The 24,755-nt window shown below is 45.1% G+C and overlaps 1 protein-coding gene across 2 annotated transcripts in view; it reads right to left on the reverse strand.

The window, feature by feature from the left end:
- The window catches only part of LRFN2 (leucine rich repeat and fibronectin type III domain containing 2), a 171,583-nt gene that overhangs the window by 22,265 nt on the left and 124,563 nt on the right, over positions 1-24,755 (reverse strand). For both annotated transcript variants that reach the window (XM_055144551.1, XM_055144552.1), the window contains one exon: positions 11,794-13,221. In XM_055144551.1, the coding sequence (XP_055000526.1) occupies positions 11,794-13,196 (1,403 nt within the window). In that variant the 5' untranslated portion in view covers positions 13,197-13,221. The remainder of the gene's footprint in view (positions 1-11,793; positions 13,222-24,755) is intronic.

The raw sequence follows: 24,755 nt of genomic DNA on the forward strand, positions 1-24,755 counted from the left end.
AGTACTCTGTCCAATAATCCACCTTTAGAAAGATATGTCCCTAACTACTTCTGCAAAATGTAGCTCCCCTTCTTGATCTCTTTATTTCACTTATCTTCTTTTGTAATGCACCATTTAAATTGCTTTGTTCTGAACCAAGGGATGTGTCTCAAGTAGTAGAGCACAGGCCTTGCCTGTGTGAGGTTGTGGGACCCATCCCTGCACTGCCTGGTCCTTAAAACAACCACCAGCAACAACAACCGCCCCACCAACCAACAACCAATATAACCAAAACCAAATACTCCCATCACAAAACACCCACTTCCAATACCACCATAATAGACCATTGCTAACAAACAAGCACAGAAGGTTTTTGTCCCTCTCCTTTAGAGTGTGGGCTTCCTGAAGGCTTTTCCTGTTTGCCTAGAGCCTTGGTCAAGAATCTTGATCAGAGTCTGCACAAGAGCAACCCACAATCAGCATGTGTTGATTGAAGGGGAAAAAAATCTAGCTCCCGGAAGTCAAAGTGCGATTTGTGCCAGAACCATTCAGCTCCAAATCCAGAGTTTTTTCCATCACAGTTCATTCCTCCCCTCCCAACTGGGCGCTGGTTCCCTGCTGCCAACTGGAGAAAGTCCCAAATTGTGACAGAACTCTGATGACAAGCTTCAGCTCCATCACACACAGACACACAGACACAGACACACACACACACCCCCCACATGGTGGTTCAGACCTAATTTGATAAGTGGCACTCTTCCTCCTTACAGGATAAAAGCTCAACAAAGGAGACTCCTCAGAGGAGCCTTTTAAACAGTCCCTAGCAGGTAGTACATAGAGCCGGGGAACACGTATGACATTCAAGGCCACCCATAGGCTCCCATCCTCTCTGAATCCACTTCCTATTCCCTATCAGAGTGTCTCAAAATGTAGTTGCCAGCAGCAACATCTTAGTAGAGTACATTGGAGCTGCAGATTCTCAGACCCTGCTACAGAACTATATCCAAAAATGGAATACTAATGGTTGTATGCCACCTCCAACTTCATGTTGTTTTCCAGTGGTGTTACTAATGATGCTGTAGATCATTAATGCACCAGGAGATCTTCTTGATCAGGCCCTTTGCCTCTCTTCATTGGTTTTGAATCCCCAAGCTTAGATCATCCTCTCATTGCTGTCACATAACCCTGTTCCCATTCCAAAGTCCCCAACCCAACAGCCCCTCCTGACCTTGCCCTGAATCTATATCCCTTAGGTCCTGCAAGAGTCCATGACTCCAGCTCAATGAGCAATCATTTCCATGTTGCCTTTAAATTTTTTAGTTACTAAACTAAAATACCCTATAAATTAGTACCTTTGCTAACTGGAACTAAGTCAGAAGGTGAGGTGTATAGAGCTCCTAGCAATGTTTCAGTCCCAAATATCTCTCTTCTTTTGACAGCTAAAAAACCCTTCCACACATCTGGGTTAGCTCCTCACACCCTCCCACCACCACCACCACCACCACCACCACCACCACCACCACCACCACCACCACCACACAGTACTGGAAATAGCCCTTCTTTGTGAAGAGTGAAAGAACCCTTATAGCCCTATGGTTCACCTCTGTGGCTAGTTTCCCCACTGGGGGCAGGCAACACATACTGAGGGTACCACAAATGTCTAATGAATGGCCCCTGGGGCCCCTGACTTACACTTGTGAATCCCCCCTCACCAAAAAATTAGCAAGGGACTGGTTCTCTGATTCTCCCTTATCAGAAACATTTCTGAAAAAGGTGGCCAGATACATACTATTATCTCCTTACTCCTGCTAATTATTTCTATGTTGGAGAAATCTCCAGACAGAAATTTCTTGAGATTAAAGAGGGACTGATAGGTAAAGGAATTAGTCAGATCTGAACGGATGCCTTGAAGGATTTTGAATCTGAGTGGCGTCATCCTCTTTCACAGAGCAAGATGGGGAAAAGAAGGTAATGATATGATTCAGAGATACTCTTGCAAACATCTACTGAAGAATGTGTCTCCTAAACAGAAATCTACTCTGTAGTTTGAAATTCCACTGCTAGAGTTTAATCACTTTAGGTCTATAAGAGTTCAAGTGAAACAACAAAGGTTTCCAAAAGAGGTTATACCTTATACCTTGATCTCTTGAAATTCTATCAGATCATTTTGTGGGCTTTAAATTCTCTTGGGTAAGATTTTGAAGAATAAGATGCATAAAATACAGCCTGGATAACAGGGCCAAAAAGAGGGACCGGGGGAAAAGAGAATGGGCAGGCTCTTAAGAACAATCAGAACTTATAAATATATGCATGTATGTGGAACTTCTAACTATGAAAAGAGTACTGTCAAAAGAGTGATTTTATTAAGTCTACACTGTCTATGAAATATGCAGAAAGAAATTATTTCCATGGCACAGATGGAACCATGAGAACATCAGAGAACAAAAAGAACTTAGAAGTGACCTGCCATGGGGTAAGCACCCATGAGTCCACCAACTCCACTAGGTGGAATAGGGATGCAAACTTATGATCTGGAAGGGCTGTCTTTCTATTTTCTCTCTACTTACTTGCATAATTTAAACAAAAACATACAAACAAAACTGAAAATCACATTTCTCAGCCACCCTAGCAGAGAACAGTGGCTGGTGAAATGTAAATGGCTTCTGGGAATCCCATACTCCATTTTCTTTGCCCTCTTGTCCTCTTTTTTATTTTTTTAATTTATTGCTACATAGAAGGGAGATGTTATGGACAGAGCTCCTGCAAACTTTTAGCACCACGGAGTTATTTTAAGGACAAAAAAGTATGTGCTGAGGAAGAGAGAACTAAGCAGTGGGTCATGAAGTTCAGAAAACTTTACGAATATTTTTTTTATGTAAAAGAGGTACATGTGCATATAAATACTGATGGGTTTTTCTGGGCTTAAGTCACCCTAGGTTGATAATTCAGTTCATACTAATTGTGATTCTAGATTTCTGACTTGAAACTCATTTTTCTCTGTGAGATGCAGCTAAGCAATGTTGTCATGTCCCAATTGCTCACTGGTGAGGCGTAGAATCCAGAAACCCTCAACTTGCAAATATGTTCTACTAGCTTGTTCTAAGTGCCTATTTCTGAGGGGTATCATTCTCTCTTTGCTCAAACAGAGACATTAGAGACAAAAAGAAAACTAAAGTTGATAGATAAAATGCCAGCAGATTCCCAGCAGGAGAGCCCTCCCTGTTCAGAGAGAAATTATAGCAGCAGACTCCCTTTCCCCTCTAACAGGATGGTGTCCCCTACAAGCCTGGAAATTGCACTTATTGTGGGAGCCACGTTCCTGGTCTGTTGTATAGAACTTGGGGAAATCTGACAAATGTGTTTCGAGAACACACTTTCACCATCTAGAAAATGGGCTTAGTTGGCCCATTCTCACTTATAGAGGTCAGGTTTCCAGAGGCAAGCAGTGTGAAAGGAAATAGGAAAAGGTAGAAAATCCAAGTCAAGATGATTCTGAGCTTTCCTCTGTTGGAAGGAGCATCCCAGCCACCTCTCAACTGTCTCTTACTCTTTTTTCCTTTCTGTGCCACTGAGGGCTGTCTGTCTTATCAGTAGGAGGTAGAGGCATCTGGAAAGACAGTTGAGTTAAAGAACTTCCACTAAGACCAAGAGAGATTGCTTTACATGCAGTTAATTCACGTTTTATCCCAAGCACCTCATATGGTTCCCTGAGCACAGCCAGGATTAATGCCTGAGAACAGAGACAGAAGTTAAGACCTGAGCATTATCAGGTGTGGCCCCAAACCAAGAACCTAAAAAACAAAACTTTCCCTTTCATAGATTGAGCCTAGCAAGGTCCCTCCCACTAGGGAACGCCTCACCCACTTCTTTCTTTCCATATCTGTGTGACCTCAGGTTGAATAGAAAATTCTGCCCTGTAGTGTAGATGACTGAAGTTTCATGGGAAACAGGCAGAGCTCCTGAAGTGCTGAGTGACTAAGATCCTGAGGGAGACTGGAGATTCTGGCTCGGTGGTAGAGGTCTTGCATATGTGAGGCTCTAAATTCAACAACCTGATCAAAAACACACAAAAGATGATGATGGGGATGAAACTGGCTGGCTCCATTTCTTTTGCTTTGCTGGATGGGGGATAGAGCTGCCATAAGTCTGCTCAGGGTAGGGTGTACTTGACAAAATGGAGAAACAGACCATCCATGAAAGGGGATGGGGCAGGGGTTGAGAGAGAATGGACATATCTTCCCATCCTTGGGATCACTCTTCTCTTCATCCCTAGCAGCCTTTGGGTGGGGATGTGGCTAATAATAAACAAGTTGAAGCTGGGTTTTATCCTCCCAATTCCTTCCTGTGTGCTAGAAGCATGCTGGCTCCTCCTCCCGCCCTCCTGGGGCCCGTTCCCACATCACGGCTAGTGACAGATGTTCTGGATGATTCTTGGAGACAAGTGTTTGTGAATGTCACTTGGGCTGATAATGACATGCAGGGCACTTCACTCTCCATGTCGCACCAGGGAAGGAGCCAAGCTAGGACAGGATCCTGCTTTTCTTCTGCGGAGAAGGGAGGCTTCCTCTCCCAGGCTCCCCTTTCTCCCAATACCCTTCCCCTTCCCCTTGTCAGTCACTCTCCCTCTGAAACCAGCCCACTAATGCCGGCCTCTTCCTGAAAAAGCAGCCCTGCTCTAGTGGAGAGAGGGGACAGGAACCCCACTGGGATCACTCTGTGCCCAGCCTGTCCTGGACCTGCCTGCAGGGCTCAGCCTTGTGACCTTGAGGATGGCCTTGAGGGAGGCCTGGGAAAGTCAGCAAGACCAGTGATTTGGAAAGCCCTTGCCTCCCTCCCCTCCCCTGCTACTGTAAACAGGAATCTTATCTTTTCAGAGCCTGCTCACACCTTCCAAGGGCTTCCGGGGATCAGTATGGGTAATCTTCTGATGACTGTGTCCAGATCTGTTTGGACAACCAGTGTTCTGCAAAGAGACCCTGCCCAAGAGGCTGTGCAGCTTTATCCCCGGGGAGAACAGGCACTGGAACTAGGGCGAAGAAAACAAGATGCTCCAGGGGGCAACTTGGTGGGTCTAGCACATGGCATCCAGATTGTCTTGGTTATAAGATTATGAGTCTTTATTATTAATTCTATTTTATTATTTTTGAAAGCCCAGATATGTTTACACCTGGGTCTTTGCTCAGGGGTCACTCCTGGTTGTGCTCTGGGGACCATATGTGATGCCAGGAGGAACCAGGTCTGCCATATGCAAGATAAGTGCTTTGGCAACCATATACTATCTTTCCAGTCCTTACATATCTTTTTTTAAATGGCCAGAGACTTTCAGGGCAAGGATCATTTAAGTCAAATGTTTCCATCCTCCCAGAAATTGGGCTGTCCACTCACTGCCCCTGATGCTGAGTCTTCCAGGTTCTGTTTGAACACTTCTCTTTGGATGGAACACTGTGCCAGCTCTCACTCACTCTGCTGTAGGGCAGCCTTGATGCTCATTTTGGTCCTGTCCTTGTCACCAAATGTTGCCTTCCTTGCTGTTGTAGGTTGTACTTTCTAGGAGCTGAGGATACATAACTGAGCACACATGCACCAGCATTACACAGGCTGAATGGGAGGGAGAAAAGAGCCAGTCACAGATGCAGAACAAAGAGGGACGGATGCAAAGATGCTGCCCTGGAGTTCTTTTTTTCTTGTAATGGCTTGGTGTGTGTGTGTGTGTGTGTGTGTGTGTGTGTGTGTGTGTGTGTTTCTCTTTTCTCTCCTGAGAAGTCTGAATCAGTTCAAGGAGCCATGACTTCAAGGTGACTTTGCCCATATAAACTTCCAGAACCCTGGACTCATCAATTGATCTCTGGATACACTGCAGGTTGTAAAGACGACACTTAATTCAAATGTGCCAACCAGATGAAATATCTTATAGGTCCGCTCTGACCAGTGTGAATGATTCAGTAGAGTCCTAAGACTCCCACCATCTGAACATTGTACATCTATTAACAAAGCCTGTGTCTTTCAGGCTTTGTGACCTTGATGTCCCCAAAATCAACCCAAACTCAAGCCTATGCCACACAAGATTTTCGTCAAGTCAGATTCTGCCTTCCTTGCCTCCAACCCTTGAGTGCTGAAGGGGAAGAAAGGCACCCTTAGTGGGACACCCAGTGTTGGTAGGAAAATGTATCTGGCTAAACAGCTGTTGAGACAGATGCCGGGGCCCCAGGTGCTTTCTGCATCTCCACTCCAATGTATTAGCCTGTTTTATTTTCAGACCCATCACAAACCCTTCACCAGTGTGTACCAAGCATTGTGTGAGGTTCTGCCAGATGCCCTGTTCAATGGTACCATATTCACTTGTGGGTGTAAGGATACATTGGACCCTGCAAAATCCAGATAACTTTCTAAGGAGAATTCTTTCCCCCGGAGTGTGGTTCACTCCCATGTGGAGATACGGTGGGTGGGAAAGTGGAGAGTCACTGCCAGGAGGGAGGTCACTGAGGAGTATTGTCCCTGATGGACAAGGAGGATGACAGTGTCCCCTGAAGACAGCATAGTAACTGGGCAGCATTTGTCCCTGGGAGCCCATGTTGAGCTTAACAACCAAAAATCCTTTTCAGAGCCTTTTAGCTTTCAACTGAGAAATCCTTTCTAGAAAACCTATGCTAGCATACTTGCTTTCCAGATCCTAGTTTCACAAAAGCAGAATACCCACTCTTCTGTTGTCATGAAGACATGATGTCATGTAGACATGATGCCCAGAATCACTAACTGCATTTGGAAAGGTCTTATGTGTGTTGGGGCTAGAGTGATAGCACAGAGGTAGGGCATTCGCCTTTCACGCGGCTGACCCGTGTTCGATTCCTCAGCCCCTCTCAGAGAGCCCGGCAAACTACCGAGAGTATCGTGCCCGCACAGCAGAGCCTGGCAAGCTACCCGTGGTGTATTGGATATGCCAAAAACAGTAACAATAAGTCTCACAATGAGAGATGTTACTGGTGCCCGCTCGAACCAATTGATGAGCAATGGGATGACAGTGACTCTTATGTGTGTTATTCTGGACCCAAGACATGGCACTGGCAGTGGGCACTAGAAATCATTGAGGACAGTGGTGATGGGATGTGTCTCCAATGGAGTCTGTTGTTTCTCTCTTGGCAACATGGATGTGGACCTTCTTTGGTGGATTCAAATGCTGGATTCAAATCACGGGCAAGTTTCTAAACAGGAAGAGGAATGTTTGGAGAGCTCACTCCTCAGGGTTTGCAACAGCGACTTGAGTGTTATGAATTCAGTCCTGCACAGGTATGTGGGCTTTGCAGACAAAGAAAGCCTTCACTACTCTTCTTCATCCTGCAGAAGGTGACAAAGGCAAAATGGAACCGACTTGACTTTACCTGGTTTCTCCCATCAATGCCCATTGCAACGTCATTCCCCACCAGCAGATCCTTGTCATTTTTCTTCTTGTTCTGACCATGAAGTACAAAACCCCCTTGGCTGCTCCTGACGTTATTCCTCCCTTTTTCTCTCCTTCCTTCCTCTCTCTCTCTGCTCCCCTCTCTCCAATTATGATATGCACTCTTTTTAAATATTCATCTCTGGACAGACCTTTCTTCCCTTCTTCTGCAGCCCTGTCCTGTGAAGCATGTCATGCTGTTTTTTCTCTCTTGTTGGAACAATTCATTTTCTAAAACTTTGCAGTTGCTTTCTTTGATTTTCTAACTTCTCTGCAGCTAGATTCAATGTTAGACCCAGGGAAGTAGGACTATGGAGCCAGGGTCTTGGCACTGACCCTAGAGTTCAGAGGTCAAGTCAGTCCAGCCTGATCTGACCACCTCGCCTGGATAGAGTTGATGAATTCTCTCACCTGTGTGTACCTCTTGGTATGTCTGGAAGAATGAAACGAGTTGCTGTCTGTTGAGCTTAGTGTCAGGCAAACAGAAAGCTACAGTGTCAGCCAGCCATGGCAGCTATTATTTTCTAGCTAAGATTCACACTAACTTTTTCCTTTAGTTTTGAAAATGTGTCTTCTGAAAGTCTTAACCTTGATTCTAAACTTCCTCTCCTTTCCTAGGACTGCAGAGAAGATAAGACTCTGACTCTCCTTGTTACAACTACGATTACTCATTCCACAAAATATAAAAATAAACTGTGGAGCCAGAGTGATAGTTCAGTGCATAGAGCACTTGCCTTGCATGCGGCTGACCTGGGTCTGAATCACAGCCCCCCTAGGGTACCCCAAGTCTGCCAGGAGTGATCCCAGAGGACAGATCCAGGAGTAAATCCTAAGCACAGAAAGATATGGCCCCCAAAGCAAGAATAAATAAAGTAGTGTCCTTGAACATTTACTATGTGCTGCACTATCTGCAGAGATTCCTGTCTCCTCTAGCGCTCGTGGTCAGCCCAAGAGGAAACTGGCATTATCATCAGAATTTTATTTTTATTTGTTTAGTTTTGCTTTGTCTGGGGGCCACACCCAATAGTACTCAGAGGCTACTCCTGGCTCAGTGCTCAAAGATCATGCAGTGCCAGGGATCAAACTCAAGGACCCCCACGTGCAAAGCATGTGCTCAGTCCTTTGAGCTTTCTCCTTGGCCAGTATAATACACACACACAACACACACACCTATATAAATATATATATGCATATATATGTATATATATATATATATACACACAGTAATGATAGGTCTCATTCCCCTGACCCTTAAAGGGCCTCCAATCATTGGGAAATACAGATAAGGAGAGGCTGCTAAAATCTCGGGGCTGAGTGTAATAGAAACATTACTAGTGCCCACTCGAGTAAATTGACAAACAACGGGATGACAGTGACAGTGATATACACATACACATGTATATATATAGATTTTTAATTAAATCACGGGGACACACACAGTTACATAGTTGTTCATGATTTGGTTTCAGTCATACAGTGTTCCAATATCTATCCCTTCACCAGTGTACATTTCCTGCCACCAATGCCCCAGTTTCCCACTCCCACCTCAGCTTACCTCAATGGCAGATGCTTCTCTCTCTGTCTTTCTCTCTTTCCCTTTCTCTCTCTCCCTCTCTCTCTCTTTCCCTCTCTCTCTCTTTCTCATTTTAGACATTATGATTTGCAATGTTATTACTGAAAAGTTATTGTGTATATAACTTTACCTCCTTTCAGCACTCAGTTATTGTCAGGGGTGATTATTTCCAATTATCGCTGTCATAGTGGTCCCTTCTCTGCCCTAACTGAACTTCCCCACAACTTGTGGCAAGCTTCCTACCATAGACCAGTGTTCCTGGGTCTTGCTTTTACTGTCTTTTGGTATTATTTTTATACCATGTTTGCTTTTTTTTTTTTAACATCCCACAAATGAGTTCAATCATCCTGTCTGTCCCTCTTCCTCTGACTCAGTTTACTCAGCATGATACTATCCAAGATTTTCATTTTACTTCTATTCAGAAACCCATAGTGCCCAACTTCCCAGTATCAAATACAATCAATGTGGTTTCTCACATGGGGCACTTAGGAGCTGAGTCCACATTCTATTCTGTCCAGGGTCTTTGTGAGCCCCAAGGAGGGTCACATTTGGACCCTTTCCGCAGTTTCCACAATTTCCCCTTTCACAGACTGAAGTATTTCACCCCTCTGCTTCTTTTTTATCAAAGTCCAAATGACAATAAATTCACAAAATGAAATATACTTACTTCAAAAGGTCAACCTCACAAGTTATCAAAAAATGCAAATGATAACAAGCTCTATTTTCACCTGTGAAATTGGAAAAGATAAAATCCAGGCTATATTCAGTAATGGCATAAGGTGTGGTCAAGTGGGCACTGTTTCTTACCACTGGCCCACGGATAAATAAGTATTATGCACAATATAAAGATTTTATTCTACTCACTAAACCAGAAATTCAGCTCTTAGGAAGTATGCTATGAAAATCATTGAAGTTACACCAATATATTTATGTAAAAAGAGTTCCATTGTTGCAATACTTATTTTTTCTCCATTACTTTTTTTTAATGTTTATAGAGGTCACACTAAGTGGTATGGGGTGGAGGTTTTGGGAATATCTGAGGCTATACCTGTGAATGTGAACCTGATGACTTGGACCTAAGGTGCGGAGGTTCTTGAGAGTCACCAGGCCAGGCTACATCCTTTGGTGCTTGAGTAGATGCAGTGGCTGGAATTGAACTCAGAGCCTTGCACAGCCTGGGTTTATGCGCTATCCCTGAGCTGAGTGTTTGTGTACTTCAATACAGAAAAATGAAAAACAATTCAAATATCTAACAAAAGAAGTCTGGTTAGATACTTTAAGGTGCAAACATGTGGGGAAAAGTTTAATAGCACAGTAACTTATCCTCCTTATTTTCAAATATTTTCACAGAATGTTAGTTTTATAATGAAAATACAATCGTGTGTATTTAGGTGAACTTTCTATCGAGTGCTTTATATCTACAACTCCATCGCTGTGTCCATGCTAAATTTTAATTCTGCTTCCTTTGCATTTGGAGAAGGGGACCTGCTCTCCAGATAGGCTGAGGGGAGGGGTGCCCTGGCTCCATGGGTCTCCAAGGTAGGCCACCCACATGGTTGCCACTCAAATGAGTGGTTACCTCTGTGCCTTCTCCCCGCTGCTCTCTCCAGAGACTCATCAACTCAATCGAGAGTAGAAGGAACCTCAAAGTGTGTCAGGGCCTTAATCTCTCTTGCATCCGGAACTCTTCAGCTGTTGATGAAGCCTATGAGATCCTTCCTCAAAATAATGGTTTTAAATGCATAAAATAAAAACAAGAGTTTCAGAAGAAATCATACGTTCTTGATCTGGTAAGGTCCTAGGCCATGTCCCTCTTGCTTAAAGGAAATCAGAGCTCATTAAGGAGGCCAAGTTTGAGGCCAGTTTGGCCTCTATGTGTCCCTCTGTGAGGGCCCCTTTCCTCTGACCAACATCTGCAAGTCTGCGGCAGTTTTCCTTCCCTCTCGAGCAGGCCAAGGAATTGATCCTTTGGTCTTCAGAATACCAGGTCTACAAATGGCATTGTCTACATTTCCTTCACAAGAAGACCGAAGCTAGAGCAGTCAGTAGAGATGGCAGGAGGACTTGCCGCCTTTAATATTGGGGGCTCAAGTGAGAGGCCTTCTCTGGCTGGTCAGAACTCTGGACTCCAACCTGGAGAAGGCTGCACTCTCCCTCTCTAGGTGTGCTCAGAGGAAAGGGGCCGCCTGGGGCCAACACAGAAGGAAATGAGAATGAGGAAGTAAAGAAGTGAGAGTACAGTGTAATTGAGGGCAAAAAATCAAGCTGAGCCTTGTTTTTCAATCATATAAGCCAATACATTCTCTCTTCTTTTCTTTCTTTTTTTAAAGTTAGATTGAGTTGAGTACGGCTACCTGAATCCAAGAGTCCAAACTAAGTGAACTGTGAGTTAATCCCTATCTGACAAAGGAGGAAAACGGAGGCCAACAAACCTGAACCGACCAGCAATTTGTAGACCTATGACCTGAATTCTACTGTTCCTGACCCCAAAACCTTAACTAGGGCTGCTCCTGGTTCTCGCCTATTGTCCTGGGGCAGTTGCATGCTCATAGCCTCAGGACCACCTCGCATAACTGCAGCTTCAGGTGTTCTCCCTGAGAACACATCTTTTGAGGATGCTGTGTGGGTGGGCTCCTCTCTTTACAACTAACAATTTCTGTCCTTTCTCTCTCTTCTCTCCTGTGTGAAAGGCAGAGTGTGACCAAGAACGCCCCCAGCACCTGTGGAGAGGAGTTTCCTTGGTGAGGCCAGCTCAGTCCTCTCCCCATGACCTCCCCCTTCCCTAAGCAGACAGGTCCCAGCTCACCTGTAAACCAGCACCTCATCATCAGAGCAGTTGTACTGCAGCTGGTACATCTTCACGCGGGGTGCTGACTTGCTGACTGACCACTTGACCAGGGCCGAGGTGGTCGTCACATCTGACACGAGCACAGCCCGTTCTGGGGTGCTCTTGGGAGGCTCCCCACCCCCACTGCCTCCACCTCCCCGACTGGTCTTGCTGGAGCCAGTAATGTCTGACAGGCGGGACTTGGGGGGCGAGGTGCGACTGGTGCTGTTACTGAGGTGTGGCAGCTGCACAATGGAGACCTCCACCGTGGCCGTGGCCTCCCCCGCGGCGTTGGCAGCGATGCAGGTGAAGGCCCCGCTGTCCTGAGATGTGGTGATGAGAATATCCAGGGTGCCATTGTCATACACAGCAGTCCTCGAGGAGTTCCCCACCAGGCGGTCATCAGGGGCCACCCAGTGGATGAGGGGACTTGGGTCCCCGATGGCCTTGCACTTGAGTGTGGCCGCCTGGCCCTCCAGCACCAGCAGCTTGTGTGTGTGCTGGGTGATGAGTGGAGGCTCACACACAAACTCCTCCTCTCGCACATGCCAGAAGTAGCGACCCTTGAGGCCCCCCGGGGACCCGCAGGTCTCCAGGTCATCCTCCCGCTCCAGCCTCCGCAGCCAGAGGAGCTCACAGTTGCAGTGCAGGGGGTTACCCCCAAAACTGAAAGATAGAGGAGGGGCAAAGGGTGTGGCCATCAGAGCAGAGGAGGCCTGGGAGCGGGCAAAGATGGGGTCAGGAGGCAGCTTCTGCAGCCGGTTGGAGGTGAGGTCAAGGCGGGCCAGCTTCTGCAGGTCAGCAAAGGTGCCCTCGGCAATGTGGTCCAGCAGGTTGTGGTCCAGACTGAGCTGGTGGAGGTTGACCATGCGCCGCACCGAATCCCAGGGCAGGCCATGGAGGTTGTTGTAGGAAAGGTCCAGGTCCTCCAGAGTCAGCAGGAAGTCCTCAAAGGCCTCGTCAGCGATGCCCCCCAGCTGGTTGTTGTTCACGATAAGGTGCTGCAGGTTGACCAGGCCCCGGAGCGTGTCCTCGCCAAGGCTGGGCAGCCGGTTGCTGTCGAGGTGGAGCGAGCGCAGGCTCTCAAGGTCCAGGAAGGAGAAGGGCTGGATGTGGCTGATGGTGTTCCTGGACAGGGTCAGGTCCACCAGCCCTGTCATGTTGGCAAAGTCCTGGCGGCCAATATGGATGATGAAGTTGCCACCCAGGCGCAGCTCCACTGTCCGCCGGTCAATGTCGGGGGGCACGAAGAGCAGCCCCTTGGAGGGGCACAGGGTCCCCAGTGACTCAGACAGGTTCTGGCAGACACAGTACTTGGGGCAGGCGTCAACCACAGCAAACGCCATGCCAAACGCCAGCAGGCCACCAAGCAGCCTCTCCATGGTCTGGTCACTCAGGACACGGCGCCTGAAAAGGACACACACAAGGTCAGGGTGAGAGTTGGTATCCAAAGTCCCTGCCCAGAGCCCTTTCCCTCTCACTAACCCCACCATGGGGAGCAACAGAGAATCCCTCCTACTAATCTCTTGGATACATTTTTTCTTTTTTATTAGATTTAACACATTCTAATAGATGATTTAATTTACTTGGTCACTGTGTCTCTGGAATATTTTCTATCTTCTTCCCACTAGAATGTCACTATCATACAAGCATATATTTTGTATGTTCTGTTCATTGCTATAGCTGAAGCATCTAGCACAGTGCCTGAAAGAAACACAGTAGATACTCTAAAATTTTTGTTAGGTAGATGAATGATTGGATAGACAGATGGACAGATGAACATAGAGATGTACAGAAGGATGGATTGATGTACAAATGGATGAATGGACAGAGGATGGATGGATGGATGGATGGATGGATAATAACTTCATACCTATAGTTCATCTAATAATCACAGGATCCAATAAGTGTGCTACTTATGTATTTGGAAGTAGTTTTCCCTTAATTGGTTTAGGTTGAACATGAAATGAAATGAGATTAGAGTTCCTTAAGATCAAGAACATGGACAAGGAGAGAACTGGCCCAAAAGACTCCAGAGTTAGAGGAAATTGGCTTCAGCTAAGTTATTCTCCATAAAGAATACACAAATCAGATGTCTATTTGAGAGTTAAAAGAAGTGGAATGGCAAGTAGAATGGAATGCGAAGGCTTAAACCTCTGAGCATTTGGTATGTGTTGACTCCTCCTCCTGGCTCTTCACAAATATCATCTCAGGAACACCCTTCATGAAGAAAAGCTGACCTGTGCAGATAAATGAAATCTGGTCCTCAGCCTCATTACTTCCACTAGTCACCTCCTACCCAATGTCCCATCAATTGAGCAGATCCCTCTTCCTTATTTGAGGTCTTCACTATGGCCCTGATCATACTGAACTTACTGCATCATTTACCCCTTTGCCTTGTTTACTATTTGTATTCTGCACCAGCAAGAAAGACCCAAGAGGTCAAGACTTTGTTATTCTCAGCACTGAAGACTGAAAACATGGGCTAGCACATTGTAGTTCCTGAATGAATGATACTGGGAAGAAGGACAAGACTTTGGCTAGGATGGAACTGGAGAAATAGTAGTGCGGGTGAGATGCTTGCCTTGCATGCAGCCAACCTTGGTTCAATTCCCATACTCCATATGGTCACCTGAGCCCTAGCAGAAGTGATCCCTGATGAAGAGTCCAGAGTAAGCACTGAGCCCTGCCAGTTGTGGCCCCAAAACATCAACCAAAAGATTTTGACTGGGGATTATATGCCTCCAAATCTTACACAAGGCCATGTTGTATAAATGGTGACTGTGTATGTCATGCCAAGACCATTAATTAAATTGGAATCTTGGAAAATCAAGCACATGGGTTATATAGCATCACTCAGACCAGAAATTTTTAAATTGCCTTGTAGGGGTGCTAATAAGTGTTCTATAAGAAAGGCATTGAAGGCCAAGGTGCTGCCTAGTCCAGCTCTCTCTTACAAAGGCTTTCTCTACACATTAGCAAGTTTAGAAGGTTGAAAAATTCTACTGCAGTAAAGAAACTGGATGAATGTTTAATTCATGTTTAATTTGGCAATCCTTCTCCCCACTTAAATAAAACTAAAAGCATTCTTATTATCATCTTGAGCAAGGAGACAGATCCATAGTTCCCAATTTAAGGAACATGTATGCAGACAAAACAGCTTTCCTATAAGGAAGGCAAAGACCTTTTAAATATTAAAACCTATTTATTCCAATCAGATGTTTGCTTTGTCGTGAAGATTTGAATTCCATGGTTGCTCCTCTTTAAGGATAAGTCTCCTGCCTGAACTTCTTCAGGGTCAGAGACTTACCCTCTCAAATAAAGAGAATGTTATTCTTTTGGGACAGGGGTGGGGGTGGGAGGTGGATCACACCTGGTGGTGCTCAAGGCTTACTCCTGGCTCTGAATTCAGGGATCATGCCTTCAAGGTGCTCAGGGGGCCATATGTGGTACCAGGGATCAAATTTGGGCTGCCTGCATGCAAGGCAAGAGCTTTACCTATTGTACTATCTCTCCAGCCCAGAGAATGTCATTCTTGAACTATTCTGTCCATTAGCAAATAATATAGCTCAAATTTAACTTAAAAAAATTTGGTGACCCAAGACAAGGATGCCCACTCTCACCACTCCTCTTCAATATAGTACTGGAAGTACTTGCGATAGCTATTAGACAAGAAAAAGAGATTAAGGGCATCCAGATAGGAAAGGAAGAAATCAAACTCTCACTATTTGCAGACGATATGATACTATATCTAGAGGAGCCTAAAACCTCTACTAAGAAACTCTTAGAAACAATAGACTTATACAGTAAAGTTGCAGGCTACAAAATCAATACCCAAAAATCCATGGCCTTCATATATGCAAACAATGAGGCAGAGGAAAGGGACATAAAAAAAGCAATCCCATTCACAATCGTGCCCCAGAAAATCAAGTACCTCGGAATCAGCTTAACCAAGGAAGTAAAAGACCTCTACAAAGAAAACTACAAAACGCTACTCCATGAAATCAAAGAGGACATGAGGAAATGGAAACATATACCCTGCTCGTGGATAGGGAGAATCAATGTTGTCAAAATGGCAATACTCCCCAAAGCATTATACAGATTCAACGCGATCCCTATAAGTATACCCATGAAATTCTTCAAAGAAATGGATCAAGCAATCCTAAAATTCATATGGAACAACAAACGTCCAAGGATAGCTAAAACAATTCTTGGGAAAAAGACGATGGGAGGTATCACCCTCCCCAACCTCAATCTTTACTACAAAGCAGTAACAATTAAAACAGCATGGTACTGGAAAAAAGGCAGAGCCGTAGACCAATGGAACAGGGTGGAATACCCTTACACACAAACCCAAATGTATGATCATCTAATCTTTGATAAGGGAGCAAGAGATGTGAAGTGGAGCAAGGAAAGCCTCTTTAACAAATGGTGCTGGCACAACTGGACAACCACATGCAAAAAAATGGGCGTAGACCTTGACCTGACACCATGCACAAAAGTCAGATCAAAATGGATTAAAGACCTCAACATTAGACCACAAACCATAAGGTACATTGAAGACAAGGTTGGCAAAACCCTCCACGATATTGAAGATAAAGGTATCTTCAAAGGTGACACAGAACTAAGCAATCTAGTAAAAACAGAGATCAACAAATGGGACTACATTAAACTAAAAAGCTTCTGCACCGCAAAAGATACAGTGACCAGAATACAAAGACTATCCACAGAATGGGAAAGGATATTTACCCATCAGATAAGGGGTTGATATCAATGGTATATAAAGCACTGGTTGAACTCTACAAGAAGAAAACATCCAACCCCATCAAAAAATGGGGCGAAGAAATGAACAGAAACTTTACCAAAGAAGAAATACGAATGGCCAAAAGGCACATGAAAAAGTGCTCTACATCACTAATTATCAGAGAGATGCAGATCAAAACAACCACAAGATACCACCTCACACCACAGAGACTAGCGCACATCCAAAAGAACAAAAGCAACCGCTGTTGGAGAGGATGTGGGGAGAAAGGGACCCTTCTACACTGCTGGTGGGAATGCCGACTGGTTCAGCCCTTCTGGAAAACAATATGGATGATTCTCAAAAAATTAGAAATTGAGCTCCCATTTGACCCAGCAATACCACTGCTGGGAATATATCCCAGAGAGGCAAAAAAGTATAATCGAAATGGCATCTGCACATGTATGTATGTTCATCGCAGCACTGTTTACAATAGCCAGAATCTGGAAAAAACCCGAATGCCCTAGAACGGATGACTGGTTGAGGAAACTTTGGTACATCTATACAATGGAATACTATGCAGCTGTTAGAAAAAAGGAGGTCACAAATTTTTTATTTAAGTGGATCGGCATGAAAAGTTTCATGCTAAGTGAAATGAGTCAGAAAGAGAGAGACAGACATAGAAAGATTGCACTCATCTATGACATATAGAATAACAGAGTGGGAGACTAACACCCAAGAATTGTAGAAACAACTACCAGGAGGTTGACTCCATGGCTAGGAGGCTGGCCTCACATTCTGGGGAAAGGGCAACTCAGAGAAGGGATCACCAACTATAATGTAGTCAAGGCCATGTGGGAGAAGGGAGTTGCGGGCTGAATGAGAGCTAGAGACTGAGCACAGTGGCCACTCAACACCTTTATTGCAAACCACAATAGCTAATTACAGGGAGAGAACAGAAGGGAATGCCCTGCCACAGTGACAGGGTGGGGTGGGGGGAGATGGGATTGGGGAGGATGGGAGGGATGCTGGGTTTACTGGTGGTGGAGTATGGGCACTGGTGAAGGGATGGGTTACCGAACTTTGTATGGGGGAAGCATAAGCACAGATGTGTATAAATCCGTAACTGTACCCTCATGGTGATTCATTAATTAAAAATAAATAAATTTATTTAAAAAAATAGTAAAACAGTTTAGAAATATTTACTAAAGAAAATTATTCTTATGGGGCCAGAGAGATAGTATAGCAGGCTAGACACATGCTAAAAAAAAAAAAAAAAAATTTGGTGACCACGGTGAGAATTAGAAAGAAACAGGTGAAATTAATTTTGAAGAAATTTTTTGTTTAACCCAAAATATTATTGCAACATGTCACCAATACAATTATTAATGAGATATTTAACATTCTTTTACTTGTACTGAAGCTTTAAAATCTGGTGTGTATTTAACACATAGAGCACATTTCCAATGCTTAATAGCCATATGGGGCTGTTGGCTACCATATTGGCCAGTTCTGGGGGAGCAGGTGTTGGCGAACTAAAGCCGAGGGCCAGCTCCAGCCTGCCACCTGTTTTTGTAAATAAAGTTTTATTAAATCACAGTCAGTCATAACATATTATCTCAGTCATTGACCTATTATTTGTGGGATTTTTTAATGCCACAATGACAGAGGTGATAGTGGCAGCAGATAAAAAGTAGCCAGCAAAATCTGACTTATTGCTAACTTGTCCCTTATAGAAACAGCTGACCTCTGTGCCAGAGGATTTTTTCTTTTCATCTTTATTATGGATGCCTCATGAAATGCTTTTGCTGATTGCCCAATTCCACATAATCCTGCTCCAGGGTCCCCATAGGCCAGTTCATCTTCTTGCCTCTGGGTCCCAGCCCACCCTGACCGAGATCCTAGCCAATATATCTACTCCAAAGTGGTCTGTGGAAGATGGATTTCTACCTACTATCTTTCTCCAGGCTCAAACTGGTACAGAACCAAGGTTCTTTGGCTCTGGAGAAATAGAAATGTACAAGAAGTCAGAACTGAGAACTCTCCTCCTAGAAAAGTTGATAGGGGCTTATCCATGAACCCGGGAAGGCAACATGGGGAGAGTTCCACCAGGCTGAGGACCCAAAGGGAGTAGGAATGTTGGTTTCAAGGGGGCAGAGGCTTCTGGAAAACCAAAGTGTACATTGTCCAGTCTATGACTCAGTTTATCATCTCATGAACAGATTTTATTTTCCCTTTCAGTATCACTTGCCACTCATAATCAGTGGAGGGCTTGTAAGAGAGTCACTTATCAGGAGAGGAAGAGAAGGGCCTGCCCATGTACCAAAGCAGGTGCGCTTTGTACAAACGCTTTGTACAAACGCTCCCCATTGGGGTGGGGGACACAGGTAGGGCAGCCTTCCTTAGTGTCACCCCTCTCAGCAGGAAGATAGGGGGTTCTGGTAATGTAAATTAAGAAAAAGATTGCCTGAAACCTAAGATCAGCCTAAAGGTATAAAGGCATTTGACACAACAGATCCATTTAGGACCCCAGAAAACCACTGAGATGCAGAATTCCAGGCCAGGTGCACTGCTACCCCCTGCTGGGCGAGGCCCAACCTCTGTAACAAAGATCCCTCTGTAACAAAGTCTCCTTTCAGAAGACCATTAACAGCTCCTAGATTTTGCCCTAAGCAACACCCTAGATTGGACTGGGGGGTGGGCAGTTTGGGAGAACTGTATAAACTGAATTGGCAGAGGAAAGGGGTCCTGTCTGTGCAAGCTGAGATGCTCTTCCTTACCTTAGGGAACATTTCTCCATTAAACAGTCCACATAACCGTGCCTGGGACGTGGACTCCGGAGAAGCCTGTGCTCTTTCCTGAGCAGGTATTTCTCTGTCCCTTCTCTTATTTCCCAAATAAACTTTTTTTAAATTTCAACTTTTACTATTATTACTACTGGATCTATAGCACAGCGGGTAAGGCATGCAGCTGACCCGAGTTTGATTCCTCTGTCCCTCTCAGAGAGCCTGGCAAGCTACCAAGAGTGTCCCGCCCGCATGGCAGAGCCTGGCAAGCTCCCCGTGGCGTATTCGATATGCCAAAAATAGTAACAATAAGCCTCACAACGGAGAGGTTACTGGTGCCCGCTCAAGCAAATAGATGAACAATGGGATGACAGTGCTACAGCGCTGCTACTTATACTATTCATCACTTCCAGAAATACAGCAGACTGAAAAGCCTGGGTAAGAAGTTCGGACTTCCTCTCCTGAAAAGAGCCTGGCTTCTCAGCTCTTTGCAAAATTGGGTGGCAGAGATTATTTCCAACAGTGGGCAGAACAAATGGAACCCAGGTGTGATTTGACAATTTCATGGGGCCAGTGAGATGAAGGTCTGAATCATGCAGGTGCTCAGAGCAGACTTGTATCACTCTAGATTTCCTGAGGCACTTGACCAAGAATGGGTGAAGAGGACAGCTGTAGATCCCTTCTTTCTCCTCCCCACTTCACTTAAGGCACCCAGGAAACAACACCTTAGCTGGTGGGAGTCACATCTGCCACTGGCAACACTTTCTCAGAACTTGTTCTGGAAGGTCTTCCAACTCCATCCTTTATGGGCCCTGATGAAATCACAGGGACCTTCGGCTTCACTGCAGCCACCCTTTGAATTTTCAACATAAGAGCATGTATTTGCAAAAGCAGACACTTCCAGCTGCCCTGGGCACCGCTTCCCTCTGCTCCGAATGTCTCAGACACATGAAGCCTCTCTCACACACTGTGCTTCACTGTCCCCCAACTTCTGACTCTCACTGCTCTCTTCCTGGCTTCTTGGTTACCTTCACCTCTTCCTATTCCAGGAAATACCACCTCTTCCAGAAATTTTCTCCAAAATGGTATAAAATCAGGGCTTTCTGTTCTTTAGAGGAGGCTGACTACCACGGCAGCCTAGCGTTCACCCTACATCTCACTCATTGGTGCTTCAACCTCTACCTCCTTAATGATGTACCTGCCTGCCTCCTGTATTCTGACCTGCAGAAGGCATGGAGCTTATTTGTCTTGTCTACCTGTCACTGTATCCACAGTACCCAGACCCTTCTTTCTCCTCCCCACTTCACTTATGGCACCCAGGAAACAACACCTTAGCTGGTGGGAGTCACATCTGCCACTGGCAACACCTTCTCAGAACTTGTTCTGGAAGGTCTTCCAACTCCATCCTTTATGGGCCCAGGTGAAATCACAGGGACTTTCACCTCCTACTCTGTGAAAATACTCAATAAATATAAGTGGAATGAATGAAGTTTTTGCGTTGGCACTGAGTGTTGTGTCTACCTGTCCAGGGCTCACTGGGCTAATTAGCAGAAAAGATCATCTCAATCAACTGGCCTGGTCACAGCTTCAGAAACTTTAGCCATCATCAGCTGTGCTTTCCTGAACCAACTCAGAGTTAGACCCTATTTCCCTGGGTCCTGATCTGCTCCCGCAGCCACTCCTTGCTATAGTATTGAATGTTATTCAAGTAGGCAGGTAGACTGGGGCAGAGAGGTGTAGTGGGGGACAGTGACAAGTTCTTGGGAATTAATAAAACCAAGATGGGATTTGAAGACATTACTAGTGACTAGGAGTCACTAGTCCTAAATTAACAAAAACAATATAGCTAGGCCCATATTGTGGATATAGGAACTAAGGTCTGACAAGACTCCTAATTGGTGCTAGCACAGGCCCAGAGAAGGCTGGATGCCTTTCTCTGGAGAGAAGATCCAGCAGGAACAAAGGATTGTGATAAAGATATGAAGGTGCACACCAAAATTTCCAAGCTCTTCCTCAATAAACAGACTCTTATTTATGCAGAAAGTGTCATGTGTGGGAAGTTTGGGATAAAACCTCTAAAACCAACTCTGCTTTGGGGTCAGAGCTATATTACCAGAAGGGGCAGGGCATTTGCTGTGCATGCAGCTGACCAGGATTCAATCCCTGACACCCAATTTTGTTCCCCAAGGAGTGATCCCTGAGCATCGATCCTGGAGTAAGCCTTGAATACAGCCAGGTGTGGCCCACAAAACCAAAACCAAAACCAAACCAAATGAACAGGAAAAAAACCCAAAAAAGCAAAAACAACTAACTCTGCAAAGGCCAGGAATAAGTGTCCCCCTTCTGGGTGGTGGCCCACATCTTCACTTAAGATATGTGCTCTCAGTTTTCCCCTTTGGAGAAGGCTAAGTTCTGTCTTTTCTTTCTCATAGTCTCTAAACTAAAACTGTTTTACGTCACTATTCATTGCCTCTGAAATTCTTTTCTATGAGACAAGACAATGGACGTGGAAAATCTGGGTATGAATTTAGGACTGACTTTCCTTTCTAGCAAAGCAATTCCTCCCTCCAGCCTAAGTTTCAAGAAATTGGGTGGCGGGGATCATTTCCCACATTGGGCAGAACAAGCGGAACCTAGGTATGGTTTGATGACCACCTTGTGACACAGGTCTGTACCATGCAAGTGCTTGTAACAGTTTCATTACTCCTACGTTTCCCCCAGGCACTTCCCAAAGAGAATAAGAGGGAGAGAAAGAGAGAGAGAGAGAGAAGTAGCTTCCCTTCTGAAGGGTACTCCCTCTCCTCTCCCACTTCACGTCAGTCACCTTCGACAGCACACACAGGAGTGTATGGCGTGGAAGGAAGGTGGAGTGCTGAAGGCCCGTGACACTCCCTCGGGAGCAGTGCCGGAGAAGACAATGCAGAAGGTCAGGCTGCACTGCTAAGAGCTCACACAGGGCATGTGGCATGTGGGGAGACTGGCTGGGCCCAGGGCCTCTAGTGGCCTCTTCTGGATAGCTTCTCTTTGTGGAGTAAACTGCAGACACAAGTGATTTCACAAGGGTCTTTTTAATTTTATTTTTTCATAAAGAAGTAAAATTCTCCTTTCCTCCACTTCTCTCAAATGGTGCTCATGGGACTCAAGAGATATTCAACTGGGTGGGTCAGGGGTGTGGTGCTGCTTGGGTCCTGCAGTGTGGGGGATATACATATACCATATATGCACACATGCCAGTGGTGTGGCTGCTCTCATGCGGACTCAAGGCATGCTAAGCTATTCCCTACACTCCCCACACATTATTTTTGACACTGAAAAGATAATGTACCCCTCCCTCATCTACATTTGAGCCCAGGTGGAGTCCTGGGTGGGACAGACCACGTAGGAAATCCTTGGGGTACTGGGCCTCAACTCCCGCTAATAACCTATCTACTGTGTCTCTTATCTCTTAAAAAAACACACTTTTTAAAAAATTAAATCACAGTGAGATATACAGTTACAAATTTGTTCATGGTTAAGTTTCAGTCATACAATGTTCCAACACCCAACCCTTCACCTGTGCACATTTCCTGCCACTAATGTCCCCAGTTTCCCTCCCGCCCACTCCTCTCTCTCTCTCTCTCTCTCTCTCTCTCTCTCTCTCTCTCTCTCTCTCTCTCTCTCTCTCTCTGGCATTATGTTACTGGAAGGGTATCATGCATCTCACAATATTTCCTTTCAGCACTCAGTTTTTCTCCAGAGTGATCATTTCCAACTGCACTGCTCCTGAGAATATACCCTGGTGACCCCAAAACAAAATGCAGAAAAGCCATCTGCATGCCTATGTTCATTGCAGCACCATTCACAGTAGCCAGAATCTGGAAACACCCCAAATGCCCGAGACCAGATGAGTGGACAGAGAAACTGTGGTACATCTACACAATGGAACACTACACAGCTGTTAGGGAAAATGAAGTCATAAAACTTGCTTGTACATAGACGGACATGGAGAGTATTGTGCTAAGTGAAATGAGTCAAGAGGGAGAGGGACATAGAATGGTTGCACTCATTTGCGGGATATGAAACCTTATATCTCTTGATTCACCTTATACCTAACATGTTTCCAATCTCAGATCACAATATCTAAGGAAATTCTTTTGTTGAGCAAGGATGTAGAGAATTGCATGATCCCTTTAAATGACAAATTTTCCCCTCTATTGTAAATGCCTCAGCTTGCCCGAATGGTATAGGCTCCCCACTTCCAGTATATTGTGGGACAGAGGTGAGGAATCAAAAGGCAAGCTTCTACCTCCTCCTTCCTCTGAGCAGCAGTTTAAGCCTGTGAAGCTTAAACTCCAGAAACTGAAGTTGTCTTTTCTCTCCTGTTGGCAGTGATATTTTCATTGACATTGTTGAAAGTAAAGAGATCACTGTCACTGTCACTGTCATCCCATTGCTCATCGATTTGTTCAAGCGGGCACCAGTAATGTCTCTCATTGAAAGACTTATTGTTACTGTTTTTGGCATATCCAATATGCATGAGTAGCATGCCAGGCTCTGCCGCGTGGGCTCGATACTCTCGGTAGCTTGCCGGGATCTCCGAGAGGGGCGGAGGAATCGAACATGGGTCAGCCACGTGAAAGGCGAAAGCCCAACCGCTGTGCAATCATGATATATATACAGAAAGAATACTGTCTGGAACTTAAACTAGCCTAAAGTTAGAAGTGCAGAATTCCAGGCCCTGCACATGGCTGGACCCTTAAGCGGCTCCATCACTGAAACAAAGGTCATGCTAAAATATCAGAGAAAGACCACAATGCCAACCTTGATGACTACTCTAGCAAGAGACTTTGTGGAGCAGTTGGAAAGTGTCTATAAACTAACATGGCAAAGGAAAAGACACACATTTGTCCACATCTCTTCCTGAGATGTGTATTTCTCTGACCTTATGTTTTTTTTGGCCCACATTTGCAGAGATATGAATTTTCTTTTTTTTTTCTTTCTGGGTCACACTTGGTGATGCTCAAGGGTTACTCTTAGATCTGCACTCAGGACTTACTCCTGCGGGTGCTCAGGGGACCATATGGGATGCTGGGAATCGAACCCAGGTTGGCTGCATGCAAGGCAAACACCCTCCCCGTTGTGCTATGGCTCCAGCCCTGAGATAGGAACTTTCTTAATGGTGTACTCTCTCCAGCTTGATGCATCCACTGCAGCTCACGGGGGATGTGTACTTACAAGAATCCCATGTTCTCTCTTGAGAAGCCCATGAGCAATATTTCTCTCTTTCTCTCCCAAATAATGTTTCACTTAAATGAACTAAATGTTAGTTAAATGTTTCACTTAACTACCCACCTCCTCCTGAAATTCTTTTCTCTGAGATAAGGTGACATATCTTGAAAGCCCTGGTAAGTGTTAGGACTGACTTCCCTCTCCTG

The sequence above is a fragment of the Sorex araneus genome, chromosome 7 (genome assembly GCF_027595985.1).
Source record: "Sorex araneus isolate mSorAra2 chromosome 7, mSorAra2.pri, whole genome shotgun sequence".
Lineage (NCBI taxonomy): Eukaryota > Metazoa > Chordata > Mammalia > Eulipotyphla > Soricidae > Sorex > Sorex araneus.